This window comes from Asparagus officinalis, chromosome 2, assembly GCF_001876935.1.
Source record: "Asparagus officinalis chromosome 2, Aspof.V1, whole genome shotgun sequence".
Taxonomy (NCBI): Eukaryota; Viridiplantae; Streptophyta; class Magnoliopsida; order Asparagales; family Asparagaceae; genus Asparagus; species Asparagus officinalis.
The window spans coordinates 28,227,875-28,253,884 of record NC_033795.1 but is presented as its reverse complement, the minus strand read 5'-3'; the positions used below and the strand labels follow the sequence as shown (position 1 = coordinate 28,253,884).

General features: G+C 37.2%; 3 protein-coding genes across 5 annotated transcripts; all 3 read left to right on the top strand.

The window, feature by feature from the left end:
- LOC109830592 (inositol-pentakisphosphate 2-kinase IPK1-like) lies at positions 12,565-21,501 on the top strand. Of its 3 annotated transcripts, none has more exons than XR_002244350.1 (8): positions 12,565-12,770; positions 14,803-15,024; positions 16,359-16,512; positions 17,098-17,138; positions 17,240-17,350; positions 17,747-18,340; positions 18,730-18,938; positions 21,090-21,501. XR_002244350.1 is itself a non-coding variant. In XM_020397897.1 (8 exons), exons 1-7 carry the CDS (start codon positions 12,669-12,671, stop codon positions 18,874-18,876), a joined length of 1,371 nt encoding a protein of 456 aa, XP_020253486.1. In that variant the 5' UTR covers positions 12,565-12,668; the 3' UTR covers positions 18,877-18,925; positions 21,090-21,501. The 3 variants fall into 3 exon arrangements, 1 of the variants encoding a protein (XP_020253486.1); XR_002244349.1 differs by having other exon boundaries at positions 18,730-21,008; XM_020397897.1 differs by having other exon boundaries at positions 18,730-18,925.
- LOC109830998 (heavy metal-associated isoprenylated plant protein 2-like) lies at positions 21,000-21,437 on the top strand. The gene is made up of 2 exons (XM_020398343.1): positions 21,000-21,008; positions 21,090-21,437. Exons 1-2 carry the CDS (start codon positions 21,000-21,002, stop codon positions 21,435-21,437), a joined length of 357 nt encoding a protein of 118 aa, XP_020253932.1.
- On the top strand, positions 22,654-23,598 carry LOC109830593 (heavy metal-associated isoprenylated plant protein 2-like). The gene is made up of 2 exons (XM_020397898.1): positions 22,654-22,727; positions 23,262-23,598. The coding sequence occupies exons 1-2, from the start codon at positions 22,655-22,657 to the stop codon at positions 23,543-23,545; spliced, it is 357 nt and encodes a 118-aa protein (XP_020253487.1). The 5' UTR covers position 22,654; the 3' UTR covers positions 23,546-23,598.

Sequence of the window (26,010 nt, the reverse complement as noted above, 5' to 3'; positions counted from 1 at the left end):
AGAAAGAAAAGAGCCCCCAGCACCGAAATTCTCTTGGCCAAAAAACTCATCGGCACCAAAAGAAAAAAAAAGGCTAGCAACAAAAGTTCCACAGCAACAAAAGTTCCACAGCAACAAAAAAGCATCAGCCTATTCCTCTTCTCGTAACTACGTTAACACCATCAGCCAAAAAAAAAAAGCATAGGTATATGCTTTCCTTTGAGTATGCCTCTTTCCAACTACAATCGGTCACCAAAAAATTGTAAATCACCCCCCATCTCATCTCCCATCTCCAGCAAATAGACGAAGTCATACCACTCACCCGAGCCACTGTGCTCACTCGAGGTACCGTCCTCACCCCCGAGACACCGTTCTCACTGGCATGTAGATCCCTAGGTGATTTTTTTACACTTTTACCCTCAGAGTCAAGAGAATTTCACCCAAGGGGCCCTATCTACAAAAATGAAACTACAGGGGTCATTAAGTTCAAAACAACAGTACCTCCTTTTATTTTTACTTTTACTATATGATGATTAAGTAACATCATTCCATATGCCCATATATTTTTGAACTAGCACAATCTAAATCTGTCATCCTATTTCCATGGGATTAATTCTTATATACCCCCTTTTATATTTATGTTTACCGTGATGATTAGTAATATTATTCCTAACGCCGACTTTTGTGTTAGACTACCACAATCTGAATGTGTCGTCCCCGTGCCATTGAGAGCATGGGCACATGCCTACAGATCGAGTTTGTGCATGCTTATTTTCCCCTTGCCTATTGATCTCTTTTACCAAGATCTCTTCTTTTTCGCCTCCAATAATCTTCAAGAAATCTATTTCAAATTATATAATATGTACCCATCAAGATTTATATCGTTAAACTCTCATGAATTACATGTCGTCACAAATGTAGCTAGGTTCAACGATCATTTTTAAACTCGGAGAATCTAATGAGAAATTTTTCCCAAAGGTTCATGTCCGAAATGTATGTATGCATGCAAATTATGTGTAGGGTATCATGGAAGAAGAGAAGAGGATTTCCTTCAACATGCCATGCATCTCACGTAGATGAATTCAAGGAAGTGGTCAAAGCGGAAGGGGACTTCACAATCATCCGATGCGAGCTAGTTTCTATGATAAACCAATCGGGAAGACGATAAGAAAAAAACACAGTCCTGAAAATAAACATTTTAGGTCAGCAATAGAACCATTGCTCACAAGTCACTTTGGCCACGAAATTATATGGATTATTTATTCAAAAAATTCGAATACCATTTTACGAGACTTGATTCTTGTTCATTGTGGCTTTGCTAGAAAGAAGAGAATGACGATATCCTGCGTAAATAAAAGAATTGTTGCATTTTGTGTAAGTTAATTTATTGCTGACTGGAAATGTGGAACAAGAGCACTGTCATTGTGCTGAACTATGTATTTGTGTTTATAGGATATGAATCCTATGATGATACAAAGATGTATATATATTAAGATAGACAAATTATTACTCTCCGATGTAAGAGCATGGGCAGCAAGCTCCCAAGCCCGCTCTCAGCCGCCGACGTGGCCAAGGTCTCCTGCTTCACCCCCTCCAGCAGCCTCCGAACCGCTCCCAGCCCGCTCCCAAGATCTGACGTAGCGGTGGAGAGCTTCGGAGCTCCCAAGCGCTCCACAAATTTGTGGAGCGCTTGGGAGCTCCCAACTGGGAGAGGATTTACAAAAAAACCCCTCCAAAATCAGAAATCGGAGATGAGGGCGTTCGTGGAGATGCTGGCCTCCGCGGAGATGAGGGGTGGCGTTCGGGGTGGGATCGGAGACTGATGGCGGAGATGATGGATGATGGCGGAGATGATGTCGACGAATTGGGGTTGGGTCTGTTGTCGAAGGGAGAAGATGATTTTTTTTTTAATGGAGTGTGTTGTTTGAGGTGAAAACTTTGAGTTGTGAAATTTTCGTTGAAATTGTGAGTTGATAATCGAACGTTGTGAAAATGCAGCCGTTGAAAATTCATGCCGTTGAAAAATTTGACGTTGTGAAAATATAGCCGTTGAAAAATCATGCTGTTGAAAGATTTACTGTTGTAAAAAATCATCTATAAATTCGTTTCACTTCAATACACAAATCATTCCACACAACTCTCTCATAAAAAAAACTCTATATATCCCTATCAAATTACAAATCTCATGGATCCCTCACAAAACTATTATTCGCAACTCCTTACCGGTGATGGATCGACCTTATACCCGCCGTTCTATACAGAAGTCGTAGAATAAGGTAACCCCATCGAGTTCTCGCAATCAGCAACACAACAAGTGTCATCCCAAGAAACACCGACCACAAATCGAGTTCTCGCAATCAGCAACACAACAAGTGTCATCCCAAGAAACACCGACCACAAAGAAAAAGAAGTCTTTCGCGTTGAACACCGAAACTCTGATTCGATCACAGCCGAGAAGAACCATAAACTCTGATTCCTCACCAAACAATTCCATGCCAGCGACCCCCATCGAGTTGAACACTGACTCGGATGATGTGTTAGTAAGGCCTGAAGGGAGGAAAGCGGCAAAGCTCAAGAGGAAACAAAATGTGGAAAACTCTGAGTCCGCTACGTCCATCATGGGAGAGGCTTTCGCGTGGATGAAGCAAACCAACAAAGAAAAAATGGAGCTAAAACAGAAGAAACAAGATGACGATATCATGAAGATGGATCTCTCAACACTCAATTCAGTTCAACGACAATACTTTGAAATGCGTCAGGCAGAGATATTGGAGAGGTGGATGTCCAAGGGTTCTTTCTAATTATCATATATTGTACTCGCATCGCATCCTCATTAGTTCTTCCTAATTATCAAATATTATCTTGTATTAGATTTATGATTGTACTTGAAGTTGAAAATTTTGGCATCGAATGAAAACAACTACTTTATTGAAAATGAAATTGGCGTAGTACAACAACTTGAACTCCTTTTCTGAAATTACATTAGACATAAAGAAACTTAATCCTCGAACTTTGTGCCCAACCTCGAAGACCACGGGTTACCTCGAAGACCGCGTGCGTTCCCTCGAAAGTCGCGGGTTACCTCGAAGACCGTGTGCGCTCCCTCGAAGACCGTGCGCTCCCTCGAAGACCGTGTGCGCTCCCTCGAAGGCCGTATCCAGCGGTTAGAAATAAAATACAAGCGGTTCAAATATAATTAAAAGTAATGGGTAAAATATTAAAATAGAAGAGGGGTTTTTTGATATTGTTGGAGCTCCTAACTAGGAGCTTGTTGGAGCTCCATAAAAGAAGGAGTGCCTCCCAATGCTTAATTTGTTAATTTTTTATTCTAAAATGCTTGAGAGCTCTTGAGAGCTTGCTGACTAGTGTTAGATCTACATCATAAAACTTGAGATCTAAAACCATATAGCCATGATTAATTCAAAGAGATTAACAAAAAACTAAAAGAGCGGAAGCTTATACCTGAATCCATTGCTTGATCTTGATTTTGGGTTTTGGATCTTCTAACCTTAGGGTTTTCTCTTTAGCCGAATTTCTCTCTTAGATGGGGGTGAAGAGAATTAGAGAATGTAGTAACCCTAGATTAGGGACCATAACCCCTTATTTATAGATGTTGTACTTTTGTAATTTAGCCCCTCATTAAATCACAATTACAACCTGGTATCTGCACATATAACCCCATGATTATATTTAAATACCCATTAACCCAATCTTAATTGATCACTTTAGTGGGTTATCCTGAGAGATAGCAATACACATTGATTAATCATATGTGCCCACAAATAGATTTATTAGAATAAATCCAACAATCTCCCACTTGGGCACCATATGATTCCTTAAATTGTGTATAACCTTATGAGCTCAAAAATTGCTATCACTGAAAAGGTATTTCCGAACAATCTCGTCCATTGACTATATCAATATAGGATCAAAGCGGCCTTCGTCACATTTATCGTGACTCGACCCATCAATGGTCACATATACCAATACAATCAAATGACATAGATCAATCATGGATGTGCAGCATGAAAATTACATGCAATGTGATCAGTACATGTCTATTTTCAACTGGTCCTCCTTAGTGAGGTCAAAACCAAACATAATGTAACAGAGTGTCTTAACTGAAAACTTTATTCTGATCAGACAATACAAACAAACATAAAGCACCACAAATACAAACTCCCACTAAAACATAATATCCTCAAATAATACCACACCCATATGAGCAGTATGCTCATGAAAGACCTTAGGTGGCAATCCCTTAGTAAGAGGATCAGCTATCATGGAGTTTGTCCCAATGTGCTCTATGGATATCTGTCCACTCTGTACCCTTTCTTTCACAACCAGGAACTTAATGTCAATATGTTTTGACTTAGTTGAGCTCCTGTTGTTATTGGAATACATTACTGCAGATTTATTGTCACAATATAACCTTAGTGGTCTTTCAACATTTTCCAAAATGCGCAGTCCCGTGACAAAATTTCGCAGCCATATTCCCTGATTGGATGCCTCATAGCAAGCTACAAATTCTGCTGCCATAGTGGAGGAAGCTACTAGTGTTTGTTTGACACTTTTCCATGATATAGCTCCTCCTGCTAACATATAAATGTAGCCTGATGTAGACTTCCTGCTATCTTGGCATCCAGCAAAATCAGAGTCCGAATACCCAATGACCTCTAATTTCTCTGATTTTCTGTATGTGAGCATGTAATCTTTTGTTTTCTGAAGATACCTCATAACCCTTTTGACTGCTATCCAATGATCCATACCAGGGTTGCTTAAGTATCTGCCTAACATCCCAACAATGTACGCAATATCCGGACGCGTACATACCTGAGCATACATTAGACTTCCTACAGCCGAAGCATAAGGAATCTTCTGCATTTCCTGAATTTCAAGGTTACCTTTAGGGCACTGATTGAGACTAAACTTGTCTCCTTTAGCAACAGGGGTGTCACCTGGTCTGCAATCTTGCATGCCAAACCTTTTAAGTACCTTATCGATATAGCTCTTTTGTGATAATCCAAGAATACCCCGAGAGCGATCTCGATGTATCTGGATCCCTAATATAAAAGAGGCGTCCCCAAGATCTTTCATCTCAAAATTCTTTGATAGAAATCTCTTGGTTTCGTGCAACATGCCTATATCATTAGTGGCAAGCAAGATGTCATCCACATACAGAACCAGAAAAATATACTTACTCCCACTGAACTTGTGATATACACAGTCATCAACAATGTTCATCTCAAAACCGAACGAGATAACTATTTGTTGAAACTTATGATACCATTGACGAGGAGCTTGCTTGAGTCCATAGATGGATTTCCTTAATTTGCAAACCATATTCTTTGGGTCTCCTGACACAAAGTTTTCTGGTTGCACCATATAAATCATCTCATCAATGTCTCCATTGAGAAATGCAGTCTTAACATCCATCTGATGTAACTCAAGATCATAATGAGCAACAAGTGCCATGATTATTCTGAAAGAGTCTTTCGATGAAACCGGAGAGAAAGTCTCTGTATAATCAATGCCTTCCTTTTGAGTATAGCCTTTAGCCACAAGACGCGCCTTATACCTCTCCACATTACCGTTTGCATCCCGCTTGGTTTTAAAAATCCATTTACAACCAATTGGTTTTGCACCTTCTGGCAATGGGACAAGTTCCCAAACCTTATTGTCTTGCATAGACTTATACTCTTCATTCATGGCATCAATCCACTGTTGAGAGTTAGAACTTTTCATGGCCTGAGAGAAGTTGATTGGATCATCTTCTAACATTCCACTACTTTCCTCATGTTCTTGGAGAAATACAATATAATCATCCGGAATAGCATTTCTCCTTTCTCTCGTGGATCTCCTTAATGGCACTGGTTCTTGAGGTTGTTGAGTTTGTTCTTCTGGAACAGGGAGTTGTTCAACATTATCATCTTGAGGTTCCGGATTTACTTCTTGAGCAACAACAGGTATAGGAACCTGAATATTGTCAAAAGTAACTGTATGGATTGGATCTGAAGCCAATTCCTCCTCAAAACTAATGTCTCTAACCTTATTTCTCCCCCCAAACTCAACATCCTCAAAGAATGTTGCTGTTCCCGTCTCAAAAATATTCCTTATAGTGGGATCATAAAACTTATAGCCCCTAGAGCGATCAGGGTACCCAATAAAGTAGCTGCTAACTGTTTTGGAGTCCAATTTCTTTTCATTTGGCCTATAAGGCCTTGCCTCAGCTGGACATCCCCAAATATGTAAATGCTTTAAACTGGGCTTTCGACCAGTCCAAAGCTCATAAGGTGTTTTAGCAACTGCTTTACTTGGTACTCTATTCAGAATGTAAGCTGCTGTCTTAAGTGCTTCTCCCCAGAGTGACTCTGGTAAAGAAGAATGAGCAATCATACTTCTTACCATATCCTTAAGAGTCCTGTTTCGTCTTTCAGCTACACCATTCATGCTAGGTGAACCCGGCATAGTGTACTGTGGGACGATACCGCATTCCTCTAGGTATCTAGCAAATGGTCCTGGACGTTGTTCACCTGAACCATCATATCTACCGTAGTACTCACCACCACGATCAGATCTGACGGTTTTAATTCTTCTGTTGAGTTGATTCTCAACTTCAGCTTTATAGGCTTTGAACATGTCCAGAGACTCAGATTTTTCATGAATAAGATATAGGTGCCCATAACGTGAGTAATCGTCTATGAATGATATAAAATATTGTTGACCATTCCAGGATTCCGTAGGGAATGGCCCACAAATATCCGTATGTATCAATTCTAAGACATCCGAAGATCTGTTGGCACCTAATCTCTTCACTTTGGTCTGTTTTCCCTTGATACATTCAACACATACGTCGAAGTCCGAAAAATCAAGGGAATCCAAAATGCCATCAGACACAAGACGCTCAACTCTACCTTTTGAGATATGACCTAAGCGCTTATGCCATAATGTCGCCGAATTTTCCTTATTTAATTTACGCTTAGTACCACGTGATTCCACATGCAAGGATTCATTGTAAGAAGCAATTGTATCAAGCAAATATAGGTTGTCATAAATACTCAAGTAACCGGTTCCCACAACATTTGAATTAAAAGATAAACTGAATTGACTGTTTCCAAATGAACAAGAATAACCTGATTTGTCCAATACAGAAACAGAAACCAAATTCCGTCTAAAAGACGGTACTACAAAAGTATCTTTTAAATCCAAATAATAACCAGTTCCTAACAACAACCTAAAGTGCCCAATTGCTTCCACATCTACCGATTGTCCGTCGCCCACAAAGATGTGTCTTTCAACATCACTTGGCTTTCGGTAGCTCAGGCAACCCTGCATAGAAACACTTATGTGAGTAGTAGCACCAGAGTCTAACCACCAAGTGTTTCTAGGTACTGAAGCTAAATTAACCTCAGAACAGACCAAAGCAAGGAACGTACCCTTATTATCACGCCAGGCGTGATATTTTGTACAGTCCTTCTTTACATGTCCAGGCTTCTTACAGAAGAAACAACCCTGATTATCCTTATGTTGTTTCTTCTCAACTGGACCCTTAGCAGCTTCCTTATCATTCTTCCTTTTCTTGCCCTTATCCTTAGAGGCATAGGCCAAATGAGCACTTTCTGTCTTATCTTGCTTCAACCTGTCTTCTTCTTGCACACAGTATGAAATGAGCTCATTTAGAGTCCATTTCTCCTTTTGACAGTTATAACTGACCTTAAATTGGTTAAACTGTGCAGGAAGAGACAACAAAACCAGATGCACTAATAACTCGTCACAAAGATCGAGTTTAAGTGCCTTAAGCTTTGAAGCAATATGAGACATTTCCATAATGTACTCCCTGATATTTCCTTTGCCCTTATACTTCATTGAAATCAAGCGAGCTAAAAGCGTGCTTGTTTCTACCTTATCGTTTTTCGCAAAACGCTTCTCAATTTCGGCAAGGAAATCTTTAGCCTTAGTAATCCCTTCGGATTCTATGCCCCTGAAGGCTTCCGGAACGCCGCGCTTAATGATCATAAGACTCATGCGATTTGAACGCTCCCACTTCTCATGCTCCTTCTTTGCATCAGGAGTGCTATCCGCATTGAGAGGTTGGGGTTGTTCAGTTCTTAATGCATAGTCAAGATCCATGCAGCCAAGAACAATTAATATGTTCTCTTTCCAAACCTTGAAGTTTGTCCCATTTAGCATGGGAATTGAGTTGATGTTAGCAGAAATTGTTGCAGCAGATGCATTAGCTGAAATAAAACAAAAATGCTCACATCAATAACCATAATCAATAAAATTCAAATAATGACAATCCCCATCCAAGATACCGGCACAACATTAATATCAAGTCTTTGGACAGTAATATTAACTTGTAAGTGATACCTTGTTGCAATGATCAAACATTGACAATAACTCATGTCAAATAATGAAACTATCTTTGGATCGATTCATTATTCACATGTAAACCTTATAATTGTCACACGCTTATCATCGCAGATGTGTATACAGTCTAAATAAATATTAACCTTCCTTTGGGCCGATTAAATATTTACACGAAAGCATACACACAAACATCTCACATTCCTCATGAACAATCTACACAAGAGAGGTTACTTTGGCAACTTCTTGTTTCAATTAATCAATTGGAGTGAGAGACAACCTTAATACCTTAGTGTCATAATATTTGAATTAAATAATTGATTAAAAACCAAATTAGATTTAAATTAAAAAGTTTTAATTTAAATCAACTGAATTTCCAAAAACTTAATTGGGGTCTCACAGCTTAATTAGGGCCCATAACTTAATTGAATAAATTAAGTATACCAAAGTGGACCCATGAAAAGCCGAGGCTTAACCATAATGAACACGAAGTTCCCTTAACTTCGAACGCGAGGTTCGACTGTATTGAGTACGAGACTCACTTAAGCACGAACGCGAGGTTCGTCTGAAAATGAACGAACGCGAGGTTCGTTTGATAAAAGAACGCGAGGTTCAACTTGGGAACGAACGCGAGGTTCGTTTAAAAAATGAACGCGAGGTTCGACTGAAGTACGAACGCGAGGTTCGTCTGAAGTACGAACGCGAGGTTCGTCTGAAGTTCGAACGCGAGGCTCGACTGAAGCACGAACGCGAGGTTCGTCTGAAGTACGAACGCGAGGTTCGTCTGAAGTACGAACGCGAGGTTCGTCTGAAGTACGAACGCGAGGTTCGTCTGAAGTACGAACGCGAGGTTCGTCTGAAGTACGAACGCGAGGTTCGTCTGAAGTACGAACGCGAGGTTCGTCTGAAGTACGAACGCGAGGTTCGTCTGAAGAACGAACGCGAGGTTCGTTAAAAAAATTGAGCTTGACGCTCACCTGAGTTGAACGCGAGGTTCACCTTAGAACGAACGCGAGGTTCGTTAAAATTGAGCTTGACGCTCACCTGAGTTGAACGCGAGGTTCACCTTAGAACGAACGCGAGGTTCGTTGAGCGCGAAGCTCGGTTAAAATTGAACGAACGCGAGGTTCGTTTGAGGTAACCACCTCCTTAATTTTCGCCATGAACCCTTAGGGTTTCAAATTGAAACCGCCGCCGACAAACCCAAAAAACCTTTGATTTTTATTTTCAAAACAGATCCAGAATTGGAAAAAATTGAAGGAAAAATCAAAGAAAAATCCAAAAAATTCCCAAAAGTTACTGTTCACCCGAAAAAAATACTTTACTGTTCATCCGAAAAAAAAATTCGTTACTGTTCATCCGAGAACATTACTGTTCATCCGAACCCAAAAATTGAATCTTTAACCAGAGATTTAAGATCAAAAACCCAATAAAACTTAAATCCCTAAGAATTAATCAAGGTGGCTCTGATACCACTTGTTAGATCTACATCATAAAACTTGAGATCTAAAACCATATAGCCATGATTAATTCAAAGAGATTAACAAAATCAAAAGAGCGGAAGCTTATACCTGAATCCATGGATGAACCTTGAGATGGGTTTTGGATCTTCTAACCTTAGGGTTTCTCTAAATCCGAATTTCTCTAGCTAGATGGGGGTGTAGAGAATTAGAGAATGTAACCCTAGGTTAGGGACCATAACCCCTTATTTATAGATGTTGTACTTTTGTAATTTAGCCCCTCAATAAATTACAATTACAACCTGGTATCTGCACATATGACCCCATGATCATTTAAATACCAAATTAACCCAACTTAATTGATCACTTTAGTGGGTTATCCTGAAAGATAGCAATACACATTGATTAATCATATGTGCCCACAAATAGATTTATTAGATTAAATCCAACAATCTCCCACTTGGGCACCATATGATTCCTTAAATTGTGTATAACCTTATGAGCTCAAAAATTGCTATCACTGAAAAGGTATTTCCGAACAATCTCGTCCATTGACTATATCAATATAGGATCAAAGCGGCCTTCGTCACACGAACGCAAAGTTCGTTAAGAAAATGAACGCAGAGTTCAACCTGAGTACGAACGCAAAGTTCGACCTGAGAACGAACGCAAAGTTCGTTTAAAATTGAACGCAGAGTTCATCCTTGGGAACGAACGCGAGGTTCGTTTGAGGTAACCACCTCCTCAATTTTCACCATGAACCCTTAGGGTTTCAAATTGAAACCGCCGCCGTCAAACCCAAAAATCTTTGATTTTTATTTTCAAAACAGATCCAGAATTGGAAAAAATTGAAGAAAAAATCAAAGAAAATTCCAAAAAGTTACTGTTCACCGGCATTTTTTCAGTTACTGTTCATCCAAAAAATACTTTACTGTTCATCCGAAAAAATTTTTTGCTACTGTTCACCGAACATTATTGTTCATCCGAGAACAAAAAAATGAATCTTTAACCAGAGATTTAAGATCAAAAAACCCAATAAAACTTAAATCCCTAAGAATTAATCAAGGTGACTCTGATACCACTTGTTAGATCTACATCATAAAACTTGAGATCTAAAACCATATAGCCATGATTAATTCAAAGAGATTAACAAAAAACTAAAAGAGCGGAAGCTTATACCTGAATCCATTGCTTGATCTTGATTTTGGGTTTTGGATCTTCTAACCTTAGGGCTTTCTCTTTAGCCGAATTTCTCTCTTAGATGGGGGTGAAGAGAATTAGAGAATGTAGTAACCCTAGATTAGGGACCATAACCCCTTATTTATAGATGTTGTACTTTTGTAATTTAGCCCCTCATTAAATCACAATTACAACCTGGTATCTGCACATATAACCCCATGATTATATTTAAATACACATTAACCCAATCTTAATTGATCACTTTAGTGGGTTATCCTGAGAGATAGCAATACACATTGATTAATCATATGTGCCCACAAATAGATTTATTAGAATAAATCCAACAACTAGGACTCACAACTAGGAGCTTGCTGCACTTGCTCTAAGTTCGGCTTGAATTTTATGGTGGATGTATTTTGAAATTTTCTTGTAAAATCATGTTTGAAAGTCCCTCTTACGCACCTACCCTTCCTCCAGTAAGGAAGAAAATGTTTTGTCGTTTTATTCCCTCGTGATAAATGTGATGCTTTTATAAAAAAAAAACTTCTAAATTCGCTATATTTTCTTTTATAATTTTCTTTTTTCTTTTTTTCTTTTATTTTTTTGGGTAAAGTGCATATATAACCCCTTTATCCATACTCCATTCTTAGTGCTCAGGCCCCCTCGACTCATGAGGGGGAGTGGTGTTACTTGCACGGCTCTCGTCTTTCTAAAGAATGCAGATTAGGGCGCCAGGCGCTAATACATAAGCCAAGGGGTGTTTGCGCGCTATTTACCTTATTTTATAAACAAAACCTTTTTTGGGGAAAAGAGTAATAATTATTTTTCCGAGTCAAGCATAGGGCATATTAGTGTTCAAGCTAGTTAATTAGAGTCGACTCTTCAAGTTGTTGGGAGAATAAATCCACCTTCCACTTACAACACTAATTAATTATTATCATTCTTTCTTTGAGAAGAATAAAGGGGTAGTCATAATCCTTTTTTTAATCAGATTCCAATACATTTTATACAATGTAAATCTTAATTTATGTGCTTTTTATATACTTTGTTTTGTCAAAAATAAGTACAAAGCAAATAACCCAAAAAAAAAGTGCAAAGCAAACGCATACTCACCATATTTTTCATTCTTCAACATTTTAATATACTCGGCAACTTTGGGAGAGATCATACTTTCATTATTCTGTATTTCAAATCAATCATAAATAGCTGCAATAAAAGTTATAATTTTAATAAAGATCATGACATCTAATCACAAATTATGCATATTCACAATGACATCTGATCACAAATTATGCACATTCTCAAAACTATCTTTCAAATCGCATCATTTACAAAATTACTCCCTAAATCATCAACTTTGAAATAATTACTCCCAAATCAACAAATCATCGATTTTGATAAGGCTAGTATATAACTTCAATGTAAAAATATCAACAAAATACTCAAATTCTTAATCGCCATATTAACAAAGTTGATTATCTGTTGATTTGGGGTAGTTTTGCAAATATGTTATTTAACTAGTATATTGAAATAATAAAAAAGAACCAATCGGATCCGGAATTGGATTCTATGAATCCGATCCGTTGCGCCATTAACCCCTCTCTCGGGATTCGCTCGAAAAGGGGACGCTTTTCGTCCTCAAAATCAATTCCCTGTTTCGTTTTCTCTTGATTCGTGTAGGCGATGGCTTTGATTTTGAGAGAAGAGGATGCGATGGATTGGAGCTACAAAGGAGAAGGAGCTGCTAATCTCGTGTTAAGCTACCATGGTTCTTCTCCCTTTCTGGTGAACTATTCACTTTTTATTTATTTATTTATTTATTCTTTCTATGTATTTTATGGAAATATGTGTTATTGAGCTAAATTTTGACATGGGTTTTTGTCTGATTTTATGTTTAATGTAGCTTTCGTAAACTATGCTTGTTTATGGTCTGATAAATTTCGGATTCATATTTTTATAAGTGTGAAAATATAGCCCTCAACCCTCATCGTGACTTTGATGATTTCCTATGCATATGATGATTGCTTCATGACAAAAGTGTAATGTTTTAATTTTCTCTATGTTTATTCTGATCTTGCTGACCTGTGCAAGTATTTCACTACTTTGTGATTGGTAATTTTGCTACAATTTTGGTTTTTAGAGATTTGATGGAAATACCCACTTCTGAGCTAACTTTTTATGCCTTGGTGCATGTTTGGGTTGATTATTTACTCGTGTATATGACAATTACTTCATGGCGAAAGTTACAATTAAACTTTTCTCTATGTTTATGCTGAACTTTGTAGGATCTGAAATAGATACTCTAGAACACTAGAGGGAGGTGAATAGTGTTCTTTTAAAATTTATGCAAAATAGATAATAAATTACAATAAAGAATGACAACAATTTCAGAAAATCACAATCACAAACAAGAGATTTTATACTGGTTCCACCAATCCGATGTACATCCAGTCCCCAAGCAAATCCCGCTTGAGAGTTTTCACTATGATTTTGAAACCTTACAAAATCAAAACCAAACCTGATCAATTTGCAAGTCCCTGCAAATTGCAACACCAATTGACAACACTTTGCCAATTGCACACCAATCTCTAAACTAAGAGATCAATCTCTCTCAAACCGAGAGACATTTTCTTAAATCAAACAACTCAATTCCTATAAGCCTTGATTAGTAGTGTTGTGTATCAGTGGTTTAGGAATAATTTTATCCTCTGGAAATTGCCTAAATAATTTGTATTTTGAATGAGGATAAAAGGCAATTTCAATAAAGATCTTTTTCTCAAAACTTTCTGAAATCTGAAATTTTTGACTTTTGAAAATTCACAAAGAATGAAGCTTATGGGTATATTATCATGTGTCATTTTTCTGAACATATAATCTTTATATAGCCCTTGAAAAGACAAATTTTTAAACTTCAAAACATTTGAAAAACAGCTAAAAACTGTCACAAGTTTAATTTCAAATGTTCAGAAAAAACTGTCTTAGTAGTCGGCTATAATGCATAGTAGTCGACTACTCTGTAATACAGAAAGTCTGGAATTCAGAAATTGAAGTTTAGTAGTCGACTATTCTTCTTAGTAGTCGACTACTCTGTATTACAGAAAGTCTAGAAAACAAAAATCAAAGATCAGTAGTCGACTATAATTGTTAGTAGTCGACTACACTGTAAAATAAATGTTCTGTAAAACAATATTTCAAAGCTCAGTAGTCGACTATATTTACTTGTAGTCGACTACTCTGTAAAACTGAAGTTCTGTAAATCAAAATTCAAAGCTGAGTAGTCAACTATAATTCTTATTAGTTGACTACTCTGTAGTTTTACGGAAACTTATATCTTGAACTTAGACTACAATAGTCGACTACTATTCTAATTTGTCGACTACTAAGGGTAAAAAATGTTATGTATGAAATATTTTTAGACTCAATGATTAACTAAATATTCTAATGGTTAACATAGGGGATTTCTATTGTTAACCAACACACTAAGCCTGTGTTAGTGTGTTCTAATTTCTATGTGTGTGTGAGTGATCAAGGCTTGTATAATATTTCTAAGAAAAAATGTAAAAAATTACATTGATGTATTTGTTCTTCATCTTCTTTACTTCATAATGTCTTGAACTCATCTTGCACTTGTTCATATTTGATGTTGAAAAACTGCATTTAAATGTTAGTGCATTTGTATAACACACATAGTGATTCACATTATGAATAAATTGTTATCATTAAAATTATATTATGGGGACATGATATCCAACAAACTTGTGTAAGTACTTTGACATTTACCTTGGAATTGGTCATTTTGGTGCTTCTTTTGAAACAGATTGGCAAAGTGTTGCGAATAAAAAAGGTTCCGACAAGAAAGAAGGTTCCAAAATCTGAGGTGAAGTCTGCAAATGGAGGTCTTGCTCTGTCTAAGAATGAACAGCTTCTGTGGAGGGACTTCAAAGAACTTGTGGAGTCGAATTCGATTGAACTTGTTGAACAAGGTTATATGATGTGGGTTATGGGTCCTCTATTAGACCCCAAACATGTAGATGGTGGGGTACGTTCCTTCTTCTCGCCTTTGGATGATTGGAAATGCTGGAGCTTTCAGTACAATATACTTTGAAACTTTTTAAACTTATTGCTTCTTTTTTTGTATAACAACGAAGTCTTTATCCTAAATTTTTGCGGTTAACTACATGAATCCTTCTGTAAAGGGCCATCTCTTCCATTAAGATTTAAGCTAACTATTGGTATATCCTTGTTCTTTGCATCGACCTTGTTCTCTTGGGCCTTTCTTCATTTTTATATATAACACATTAAGGAATTGGCTTGCTGCTTGTTTTCACTTTGGTATCCCAAAGTTTGCACTTTTTTCACTTTTACCCCAAAGTATTCTTCTAACACTCTGATACCCCAAAAAATTCACTCTCATTTACTTTGATACCCCGTCCTATGTTCTTTAGATTTTTTGTTAAATTTATTTCTTTAGATTTTTCTTGAATGCTACCTAGATATAAATCATTGTTGTAAATAGTGGCCAATAGCGGCGCTATTGTGGCACAAATAGCAATAGCGGAGCCTACCACTAGGATTTTATTGATTGCGGTGAACAATAGCGCTTGTGAGCGCTTTTCACTCGCCAAAGCTTCGAAAGCACTAAATAGCGGCAAATAGTGGCAAATGGTGGTAAATAGCGGTAAAAAGTGCTCATTTATCTATATGCTTAAAGACTTCATTTTTATGTCCAATAACAAATAGTTAATACAATTATGTTGCCACTAATCAATGTTTTTCTATAGTTACTTTTCTATTAGAGACTTGAAAGTAGAAAGAATGAGATAAATAATGGTCTTTTTTATAGACATGTATGCTTTTCCATTTTGTACCGTACTTTTGTTAATATTATGTGATTGTTACACATCTATTTCAGGCTTAGGATCTCTATAAATCATCAAATATGCATTTTAGAATTTTTACATTTTTCTTTAATTTTTCCTTTCTTTTTTTGAATATTTATACATATTTAAATTGGATCGCTATTTGACTTTGCGCTTTTGACCACTATTTTGCCGCTATAGTCCCAAATAGCCTTAGCGGTGCCTCCACGACGCTATCCGCTATCGGTAACTTTGAATGTTATAAACATTTAACAGAAAATCTAATGAAACCTCTGTGTGTCTGTGTGTTTAGAAGAGAAAGGGGGAATCAAAATTAAATTGAATTGAAACATCGTATCAAAGTGTTAAAAAAATACTTTGGGGTATCAAAGTGAAAAAATGGGTGAATTTTGGGATTCCGAAGTGAAAATTGAGCCTAAAGAGTTTCTCACATTTGAATCTAAGTTTTGGCAATGAAACTAATAGTCACCTGAATGCTAGATTCTGTTCTCAGATTTGCATCACCGTGTCTAGGGAATTCCTGCATTCCATTAAAAGGAGTACCAATGATCAACGCCCGACTTGGCGTGTTGATGCTGCTGAAGTTGATATCAATTGTGATTCTGCACTTCTTATTTCCGATCATTCTATTTTCTTAAGTAGTAAAGGTTAGTTCTTTGATCTCGATGTTTTACTTGTTTTTGTTCAGTGTGTTTTCATGTCTTAAGTTACTCCAGATAACCTTGTCTGAACTGTTTCATGGGTTTGACGAAGTTGATTTACTTAATGGATTATGTTTTAGTAACAAATCAAGACCAAACGAAAGTCATTGAACAGTCAGTTTAGCTATCTTGCATGTCATGCACAATCTAAGACTGATCCATTGACGGAAAATAGGGCAAAGGCCTCCTTTTAAAATGCGAAATGCATTTTAGGAAGTTATACCTGAGTTTCATAAGATTTCCTTCACCTTGGGTTTCATGGAATGAAGATGTACTTAAACTATTGTTATTTAATTTTTACCCATCATCAATCATTACTTTCTATTTTGGATAGTCTGATTCATACTTCTGAATTTAACTTGTTACATTTTTTGAGGACCCATAAGCTGTTACTGTTAATACACACAACCAAGCCTTTGTCCGTAGTTTTGAGCAACTGAAGTTTTATAAAGTAAGATGTGTTTGCTTGCTTTTCTAGTTGTAGCGTATTGATGTTTAGTAATCCTTATAATGCTTTCAGAATCATCCCAGGTACCCTTAATGCGGACATGTGCTTCACAGTAGAAATAAAGGTGTCTTACTTAATCTCTGTGTGCATTTCATTCAGTTGAAACTCACACAATATTTACCTATTGATGTATTTCTTTTTCTTTCTTTCTTTTTTCTTTTTCAGCCCAAGTGTGGATTTCTCCCGTCTTCAGAATTCATTGCACAAAAAAATGTTATTAAGAAGTCCACCACACGATTTAAAATGCATCAACTCCTGAAACTTCATGAAGGAGAGGTACTTATGCTGCACATCTTTCCGCTTTATGCAAAATTATCCTAAAGATTAACTACTAGTCTAGTGTGCATATCATATTCCATTTCACCAAATGGTTTAGTTCCTGTTATTGAAAAATGTGATATTGTTCAGTATACTATATTTTTATCTAAACAGCTAGCCCCTGCTATAGCAACTGCTAATGATGTGCCACCTACCTATCCTTATCTAAACAGCTAAACAAATATATTTATTAATTTTCTTAAGAGTGCTTATTCAAATTGCAATCAGCAATATCTCTTTCTGGCTATGTGGAACCTGTTGATGCCACTTAGTTATATTAAGGCGTGTACTTCTATTAACTATTTAAAAGCTCAAGCTGAGGGTTCATCTGACACATTTAAATTCATCTCTCAGATATCACAGCTAAGTGGATACGACCCTTTGGATCTGTTCTCTGGTTCAAAGGACAGAATATATCAGGCCATTACTTCACTGTTTACAACTCCCGGAAATAATTTTCGGGTTTTCCAGAATGGCTCACTTATTTTTGGAGGATTGGGAGGTGGCATGGACATGACAGATGCTCGTTCTCATGAAGCAAATGAGAAAGTTGAAGCTTTGCTCAAGGGTAGCGGGCTAAAATTAGCTACCTTCATAGAGCTTATAGTGGAGGTTCTTTTGAAATCTGCAGTACTGGATAAGCTTTTAGCTGCTCAGAAACTGGATCTTGTTGACATAGAAGGGGCAATTCATTTATATTACAACATAATCTCCGAGCCTTGTATAGTGTGCAAAGATGTAATTGATACAGAACTCATGCATCAGTATTCTTTCCTGCATTCTCTTTCATTGGAAGAGAGCCTGAAAATTGTGAGGGAATATCTTATAGCTGCTACCGCAAAAGATTGTAGCTTGATGCTTAGCTTTAGGCATGCGGATGTTGGGGCTACAGAAACTGACAGTAGTTCCATATTTCTCAAATCATGTGGCCTGAGCTTCGAATACAAGGTACACTTGTTTAATCTTAACTTCGATTTTCAATTGGAGACACTAGGTTACAGACTATAGTGCTTGTATTTGCAAAAGAGAATCATGAACCATTCTTTACACTCTTGATCGACTGCACAAACATACTAAATATGGATGTCTTGATATTTATAGCTAGTGTTTGCATTACATAATTTATATGTAATTGTTTTTTTTTTCTTTTCATAATTCATTTGTTATGGAGATGTTTTTAATGTTTTCAGGTTAGCAAAGTTAAAAGTTGTATTTCACATCATTTGAATGTTTCACTTTTTGTAGTTAGACATATAATGTGTGTATGCTCTGTGGTTTTTCTCTTAGCATGTCTAAAGTTGTAAAATAGTTTTGAGAATTTAAGGTGTTTTATGCAGGTGAACTTCCTTGACCTGGATTTGAAGCCTCTAAACAAGATGGTTTACTACTATGAATTAGATCAGAAGATAGTTAATTACTACACAAATAAAATTCTGACAGAAGAAAGTAGAGGCACATCCACAATTGGACGTGCTGAGGATTAGATCAATTGTCAACACTGAAGAGTCCGGATGCCATATTTACATTGAAAGGGTAAAAGATACAGGTGTCTCTTTATGGCCTTGCGAATTTCATTAGTTCTCTATATTAGTTGGCATACTGTTGTTTAACTGAATCTATAATTAAGAAGTTGTAATCGTTCCAGACTAACACCACATCAAGTATCAACATTATTTTTTCGCTTTCGCAATCTCATCTTGCTTGAGATTGTGAAAAGTAAGAGTATTTGACACATGATTTTCTTGTCTACGCTCTCTTGTACTAGTGACTTAAGGACCATTGGATGAGTCCTGCGATACTTACTGAAGTTTTCTTTTTCCGAAACTAAGCTTGTGCATACTTTTGGAAGTCTCGATGGAGAATTAACTCAATGTTAGCATTTTAGTGTATGGCAGGTAAGATGAATTGATGAGCAATTGTATTTTAGTTTCTAGTCCATTGATAAGAAGAAAATCACACCTAGTAGAGTTTGATGATATTTGAAGGCCTAAACTAGCTTTGTCACCAAGGAGACTCCCCCCTGTCCCCACGAAGGGGGAAAAAACAAGCAGAAAAAGAAAAGGGGAAAAGGAATAACTATTCCTTTTATCTTGGTCTCATGATTTTTTTTAGATAGTTTGTGATACAAAGCAATTCCAGTCTTCTGGCTGTTCAAGATTTGGTTGTTTATGTACCTGGAAGCTTGCTTTATTGTAACCAGGTTTAAATGGAAAATCATAGCTAATCCTTCAAACTTTAGACAATTTTTATCACTTATAGTATAAATAGGTTCCCTTCATCTACATTTGGATTAAAAATGCCTGTGTTATTTTTTGTTATTTTCGTAACCTGGTTCCACATTATAAAGGAGAAAAGGACATTATACTTGATCCTGATTCAAAGAAAGTGACATACCAACTACATTATGAAAAATTCAAAAGTGACAGCAATAACCTTCGTATTTAAGGCAATTAAAACGGCAGCTATGCAGCCGAATGAATAGGTTTGGTGATGCAAAAATGTGTCAATTAGCAATATAGTGCATGTGGTTCAAGCCTGACCATAAAATCTTTACAGGCCAAAAACTCACACGACCTCACCCTAGTTTATGACTCAACCCAATCCCGATGCATTATTTTGTGCCATGTTACTTCAAACTTTTACAACAAGGTCCATCTCATGTATTTCCTTTTTATTCCCGAAATTGTTCATTTTACTCATGAAAATAAAGCATTTGAAATGTTTATGGTAACCATATGGATGATCCAGTGATAAAAGAGAAGTCAAGTTTAAAGTAGGAATTTAAAGTTGGTGGCAAAAATGATTAGGGAACAAACTTTTGTCTTGGCCGTGCTTATGGTAACGATATGGATGATATTTTTTTTCCCCCCATAATTCCTTTGTAGTTTATTTGTAACAGTGTTAAAAATATTGATAATCTGTCACCTGATATTTTGATGACATGCCCTCAAACTTCATACAAGTACTAAGACACAGTGACTTCATAGGTGATACAATAAATAGCCCCCTTTGCCAGCGTTTACTGCCCCTCCAACTAGTCCATCCCCTCATTTAGTCTCCCGCCAATCTCCAACCAAATTATCAAACACATAATATATGTGGGTCCTGCAGCATAAGTCTGAAAAAATGGTAAATTGCATAAAACCCCTCCGAACTTTATAAAGGATAGAAAAGCCCCTTGAACCTGTCTTGCTTAAGTACCATGACTAATGGCAGGCAATTACTGTACTTTGAAGTTATCACAGATGCTCTAGTTGACAAGTTTTGGACAATTTTACCCTATCTAATAAATATAACTTTGCCTTTTTTCGCACAAATATATATAAAAAAGTAATTAGAAAAAAGAAAGGCATGTTAGACTTTCTACTCGATCCGTTAATGTTATTTATGAGAATTTCCAATAGTTCATGGGGGTTTAGTTTGTGGGTTTTTCCTGTGATGTATAAAATTCGGAAGGGTTTGGTAAACTTTATCCGAAATAAAATGTACCTGTTGGAGGTGAAATAAATGCTTCCACAACGAGAAGCTTTATAAATATCATCGCTCTATTTGTGCCCACATCCATATCAACTTATACTTGAATTCCTTCCCAATCTTTGCAAAAAGCATGTCAAAGGTACATAGTCTAATTCCATAAACAACACATATCCTCATTTCTATATCTCTTGCTGCAATATTTTGCTTTTTGTTACTGCAGAAAACTGTTGTATCAGTGGATTTACTATGTTCAAAGTGCAAGAAGTGGGTAATGAAATCGATAGCATCCATAGAAGACATAAATTCAATTGTTCTCGATCCATCAAAAAACACAGCTACTGTAATTGGAGATGCCGATCCTGCTCAGATCATTAAGAAGCTGAGAAAATGCAGGAGATCAGCTGCATTTGTTAGTATCGGTCCTGCTAAAGAGGAGAAAAAGGATGATAAGAAAGATAAGAAAGATGAGAAGAAAGAAAATTTTACAACGGTTCCAAAGACGTGCCAAAGATGTGAAGTTTGGTATGTAATTGGGGAACATGATTATAATTACTGTTCTATCTTGTAATAATACATAGATATTTGAGCCTAGTTGTTTGAATTTATGAGAACTTACCTCCAAGTTTTCTTCAGGAGTGGTTTGTATTCCAGAGAGAATATCGTGAAAATTGCAAAGTTTTCTTGCTATATAATGACATTTTCTTCCCATGAATAATAATGCATCACTGATAAGGGAAGATAGTTTTGGTGCTTTTCTCAGAGATTATTCACTACGATATTTCTATAGGTTGAATTAGTGTTCCCACTTTTACAGAATATTTTGATTGATCTTGCTAGTTCTTAATCTTTTTAACTCATAATTAAGGTGGTGGTGGTTGTCTTTTTTCCCCCTCGCTCTAGGAGTGAATAATTGAAATTTTGGATTAACTTAAGTGAAGTACTTCTCTAAATGCCTAAATCACCATCCAAATTTAGCTTACTCCATTCGAAAATAAGCATGAGATCCATGCTATTACCTATTTTAAATACTAGCTAGGTACAAAAATCAAAATTTATTTGAGCAAGTGGTAGCTCAAATTGAAAATTGTATATTTCCACTCTCAGTATTAAACAGCATTTGACATTTAACCACTTTAAACCAATGATAACAATCTAATGTGAAATTAGATTCACATTCGTTCTCGTCAACAGACTGATTTCATCATTTATGTATATTTTTCTCAAGTCCATTGAAGCACGTAGTGTATTAGTTAGCTCTCGGTTAGTTCTCGGTCAAACTCTGGATGGTAGAGGACTTGACTCAAAGTTTCTCAAACCAACATTTAGAGTCCTTGAAAATTTATTACAACTGATAACAATCATACAAGTACAGTTTTTTTTTAATTTGTGCTCTAATTCCTGGTACTAGTAGACTAATAATTCATCAAATATACAGTGTGTCAATGAGGAAGGAGAACAAGTCGTAGCAAGCAACAAAGCCCATAGAAGCAAGTGCTATTAGTTAATGTATTTGAGCGAGTCGTGAGAGTTTACGATGTACTATCGCGATTCCTTTTCATAAAGAGGTTTAATGACAACTAATGGCCTAGCTAGTTGAAGGGACTCTACAACTAATTCTAGTTAGTGTGTTGATCAACCTCAATATCCTAATTGAAACTTTCTTTTGTCTAATTGCATAAGCGCCTATAAAGCCAATCCATAGTACTGTAGGTTGGTCTTAGTGTGTAGAGAGAGAGAGAGAGAGAGAGAGAGAGAGAGAGAGAGAGAGAGAGAGCATGGATGAAGATGGTGATCAAGGTTCATATCGCTAGCCAATGTTGTAAGAGGAAGCTTCTACAAGCTGTCTCCGTGCTACAAGGTTTTTCTTTTTTTCTTTTTAATAGAGAAACTTGCTTCGGATTTGAATAACTGAAATCATTAGTCATGCTAAGTAAACTAGCTAGTTACACGTTGAGCATTTAAAACTCTCTACTTCGGAGAGAAATGTAAAGATGAAGTCCTAGTGCTTTGCATTACTAAGATGACCATTATATATATTTCAGTGAAAACTCATGATATACTACCTAATGTATAATATCGGTACACCTTGGAAAGGGTAAATTTCTCCAAAAACCCCTGAACTTTGGCGTGCTCTGCACAAATCCCCGTAAACTTTACGAATCAGATACAACCCCCCCTGAGCTTTCGAAATTGTACAAAGCCCCCTGGAGTACATGGTGTTAACATGAATGGTAGAATGCCTACATCACCCTTGTTAAGCCTACCCTAATCCAAAGAACTCTTCTTCCGATAAAATTGAAAAGTACATATATGAATATGAACTGTCCAAAACATGTCATATGTAAAGCAAGTAACTAAATTTTTGTTGTGACTTGTGACTGATCATGAGCAGGTATCGACAAGATTGAAATGGATGCTGAGAAGAACACGATGACAGTCATCGGCTCCGCTGACCCAATGGACGTGATCAAACGAATAAGAAAAGTTTGCAAATGCGCCGAAATTTCAACCATTGGTCCCCCTGCAAAACCTGAACCTGAGCCTTCAAAGCCAGCTTCATGCCCTTCATATCCTCCAATTTGTTTCTCAGAATGTCCTTCCAACCCCATAGTTTGCGTGCCCCCAAGATACGTTGTGTGCCGTGAGGAACCTCCGCAGTTTTGCACATTCATGTAAACTTGGTGAAAGATTTTGTTTCTTCAGTATAAGTGATGTTCCTATGCATATGTTACACGAGATCCTGTCTATCATTTATGGAAATAATAAACTTCCACTGTGCACGTACGTTGTCTAGTGAGGAAATCCTAATTTTATTTTTCTCGATCTCTGAGGGAACCTTTGTACGTAAGGTGTTGGGCGCAGAGTCACGCCCACCGCCGCGGAAGCGATATCACCTGAGAGAGAGCCCTGACTTTTGTTTGCACAAAGTACAAGTCAAACTCGAAATCTGTGTTTCGCGAAGGAAACCTAGACTCAGTAGCGAAATATCTCAGCGAAGTGAGATATCCACTCTTCCTCTCATCAGCGCAAGACCGAATTTTGAGGGATCCTACAAGCAATAGCCAACAACCCAGAAAAACAGTAAATACACGAGATTTACGTGGTTCGGCAAACTAGCCTACGTCCACGGGAGGGGGTTTCACTATGAGGAGAATACCAAACTTAATACAAGTTTTATCTCAACTCTTTTCTTTTCTCTCTAAGAAAACTCACAAACCTAATTGTTTTCTCCACAATTTTCCCACTTAATATTTTTCCCCACACCAAAACACCTCCACCACCTCTCCTATTTATAGGAGAAACTAAAAGGGGGGATCCGGATTAATTGGCGGGCTGAATGGGGCGGGAGAAGAAAAAATCGCGCGGAATTTTTCCGCGCTCGGGAGCTGGCAGCGGGAAAACTCCCGCGCTCGGGAGCTGGCAGCGGGAGAACTCCCGCGCTCGGGAGTTGGCAGCGGGAAAAAGTTCCCGCGCACGTGGGTGAGCCCCCCACGATCACATAAGGAGTGTTACCTTTTCTGGGAAGAAGCATATGGAGTTCAAGCACCCCCTCCGTCGAAGTTCAACTGCTTTCCAAGAGCTCAAGCACCCCAAACTTATATATGAGTCTTGACTTTACTCCCTACCACATGGCTCATAGCCAGTAAGAGTACTGAATTTGAGCCCGGGTAGCCTGCGAGGGCTTCCCCAACCTAACCAAATGGACGGTCCCCGATGGATCATCTATTTGCAACACATTACGTGTTCTAAATATGCAAAATATGACAGCCATCTTACGTACAATTGGTTGTATACTATTCTTTAAGAAATGGATCTGCCCGAATTTGGAACAAGTTCTCTTTTTATATGGGTCAGACCCATTTTATTTGAGCTAAGAATTATTAATTCAGGGCCATGCATGTTGAGTCCGGGTTAGAGTTAGGCTCGGGGGCCCTGGTTCTACCTAACCAGACCCATAACTAATATAGCCTGGCTGTTAAATTAGAGAGAGAGAGAGAGAGAGAGAGAGAGAGAGAGAGGGTGAAGAATATGGTAATCAAGGGTTCATATCAATAGCCAAAGTTAAGAAGAAGCTTCTACAAGCTGTCTCCGTGTTACAAGCTAAAAAATTTAGAGAATCTTCTACATGTTGAGCATTTGAAGTAGTAAACTGATTGGGGTTTACTACGTCGTTCAAATTGTTGATGAAGTGTTTATTTTAACTACCAACGTCTATCATCAACATGAAATTATCTATGGAACACAACTCTAAACTAAGAAGGCTCCACCAAAAAGATTGATGCAACATTATTTAGATGAAGGAAAAAGGAACGCAGATACATTGGAGAGATTATTCTTTTTCGGTAATCTTTGTATTCTTTTAACTTGTATATATAGTTTGTCTAGAAGTAAACAAGTACTCTAGCTTGCAAGGAACTTGGTACGACGAGAATCATTTTCGACATTTAACATATGCTAAGTGTTGCAGTAACACAAGATGCTTCATCGCATATTTTGAAGCAACATCAATGATTTTACAATTTCAACTAAAACACTTTGTAACTATATGTATATACTGGATGAATCACAATCTTTTAACTCCATGTTATTTGCGAGTGCAGGACCAGTAAGCATTTTATTTATTTCAGGACTATTTGCGTTATTGCTAATTATCATATCTGATGGTCTAATGGTTTATTTTTCTTTGTGCGTTCTCAAATTGATATCGTGCTTTCTAACTGTAGTGTTTCTTGTTTTATTTTCTTGGTTATGTGCTCGATACCATATGAAAAAACTCAGTTAATTTGACTCGTTTATTAGTATCTATGTTGTTCTGCAATTAGGGGGTCGTACAAGTTACTCTCTCATATCATGAAATGACAGGTAGAAGTTTGTGTTGTTGATGTCTCAAGTAGTCAGAAGGAAACATCTCCTCTAGAAGGCCTTTCTTTTATCAGTAGAAAAGATATTCTTTCGTATGTGCCCTCATTTGTTTCTTACAAGCTTCCGGATGATAGAGGTGAAGCAATTGCAGTCATGAGTAGTGCCCTCATTTGTTTCCTGAGGAAAGCTTATGAGGATCGCATCCTAGGTGGAGCCATAGGCATTGGAGGCAGTGGATCGAACTTCTCTAACTGCTCCGGCTTTGAGATCTCTTCCTC

Excerpts from the sequence above, each read along its gene's own strand:
- LOC109830592 (XM_020397897.1), top strand. The coding sequence starts at position 12,669 with ATGGCTTTGATTTTGAGAGAAGAGGATGCGATGGATTGGAGCTACAAA. Across the intron at positions 12,771-14,802 it reads ATGGTTCTTCTCCCTTTCTG|ATTGGCAAAGTGTTGCGAAT; the intron begins GTGAACTATTCA and ends CTTTTGAAACAG. Across the intron at positions 17,139-17,239 it reads GCTTCACAGTAGAAATAAAG|CCCAAGTGTGGATTTCTCCC; the intron begins GTGTCTTACTTA and ends TTTCTTTTTCAG.
- LOC109830593 (XM_020397898.1), top strand. The coding sequence starts at position 22,655 with ATGGTGATCAAGGTTCATATCGCTAGCCAATGTTGTAAGAGGAAGCTT. Across the intron at positions 22,728-23,261 it reads AGCTGTCTCCGTGCTACAAG|GTATCGACAAGATTGAAATG; the intron begins GTTTTTCTTTTT and ends GATCATGAGCAG.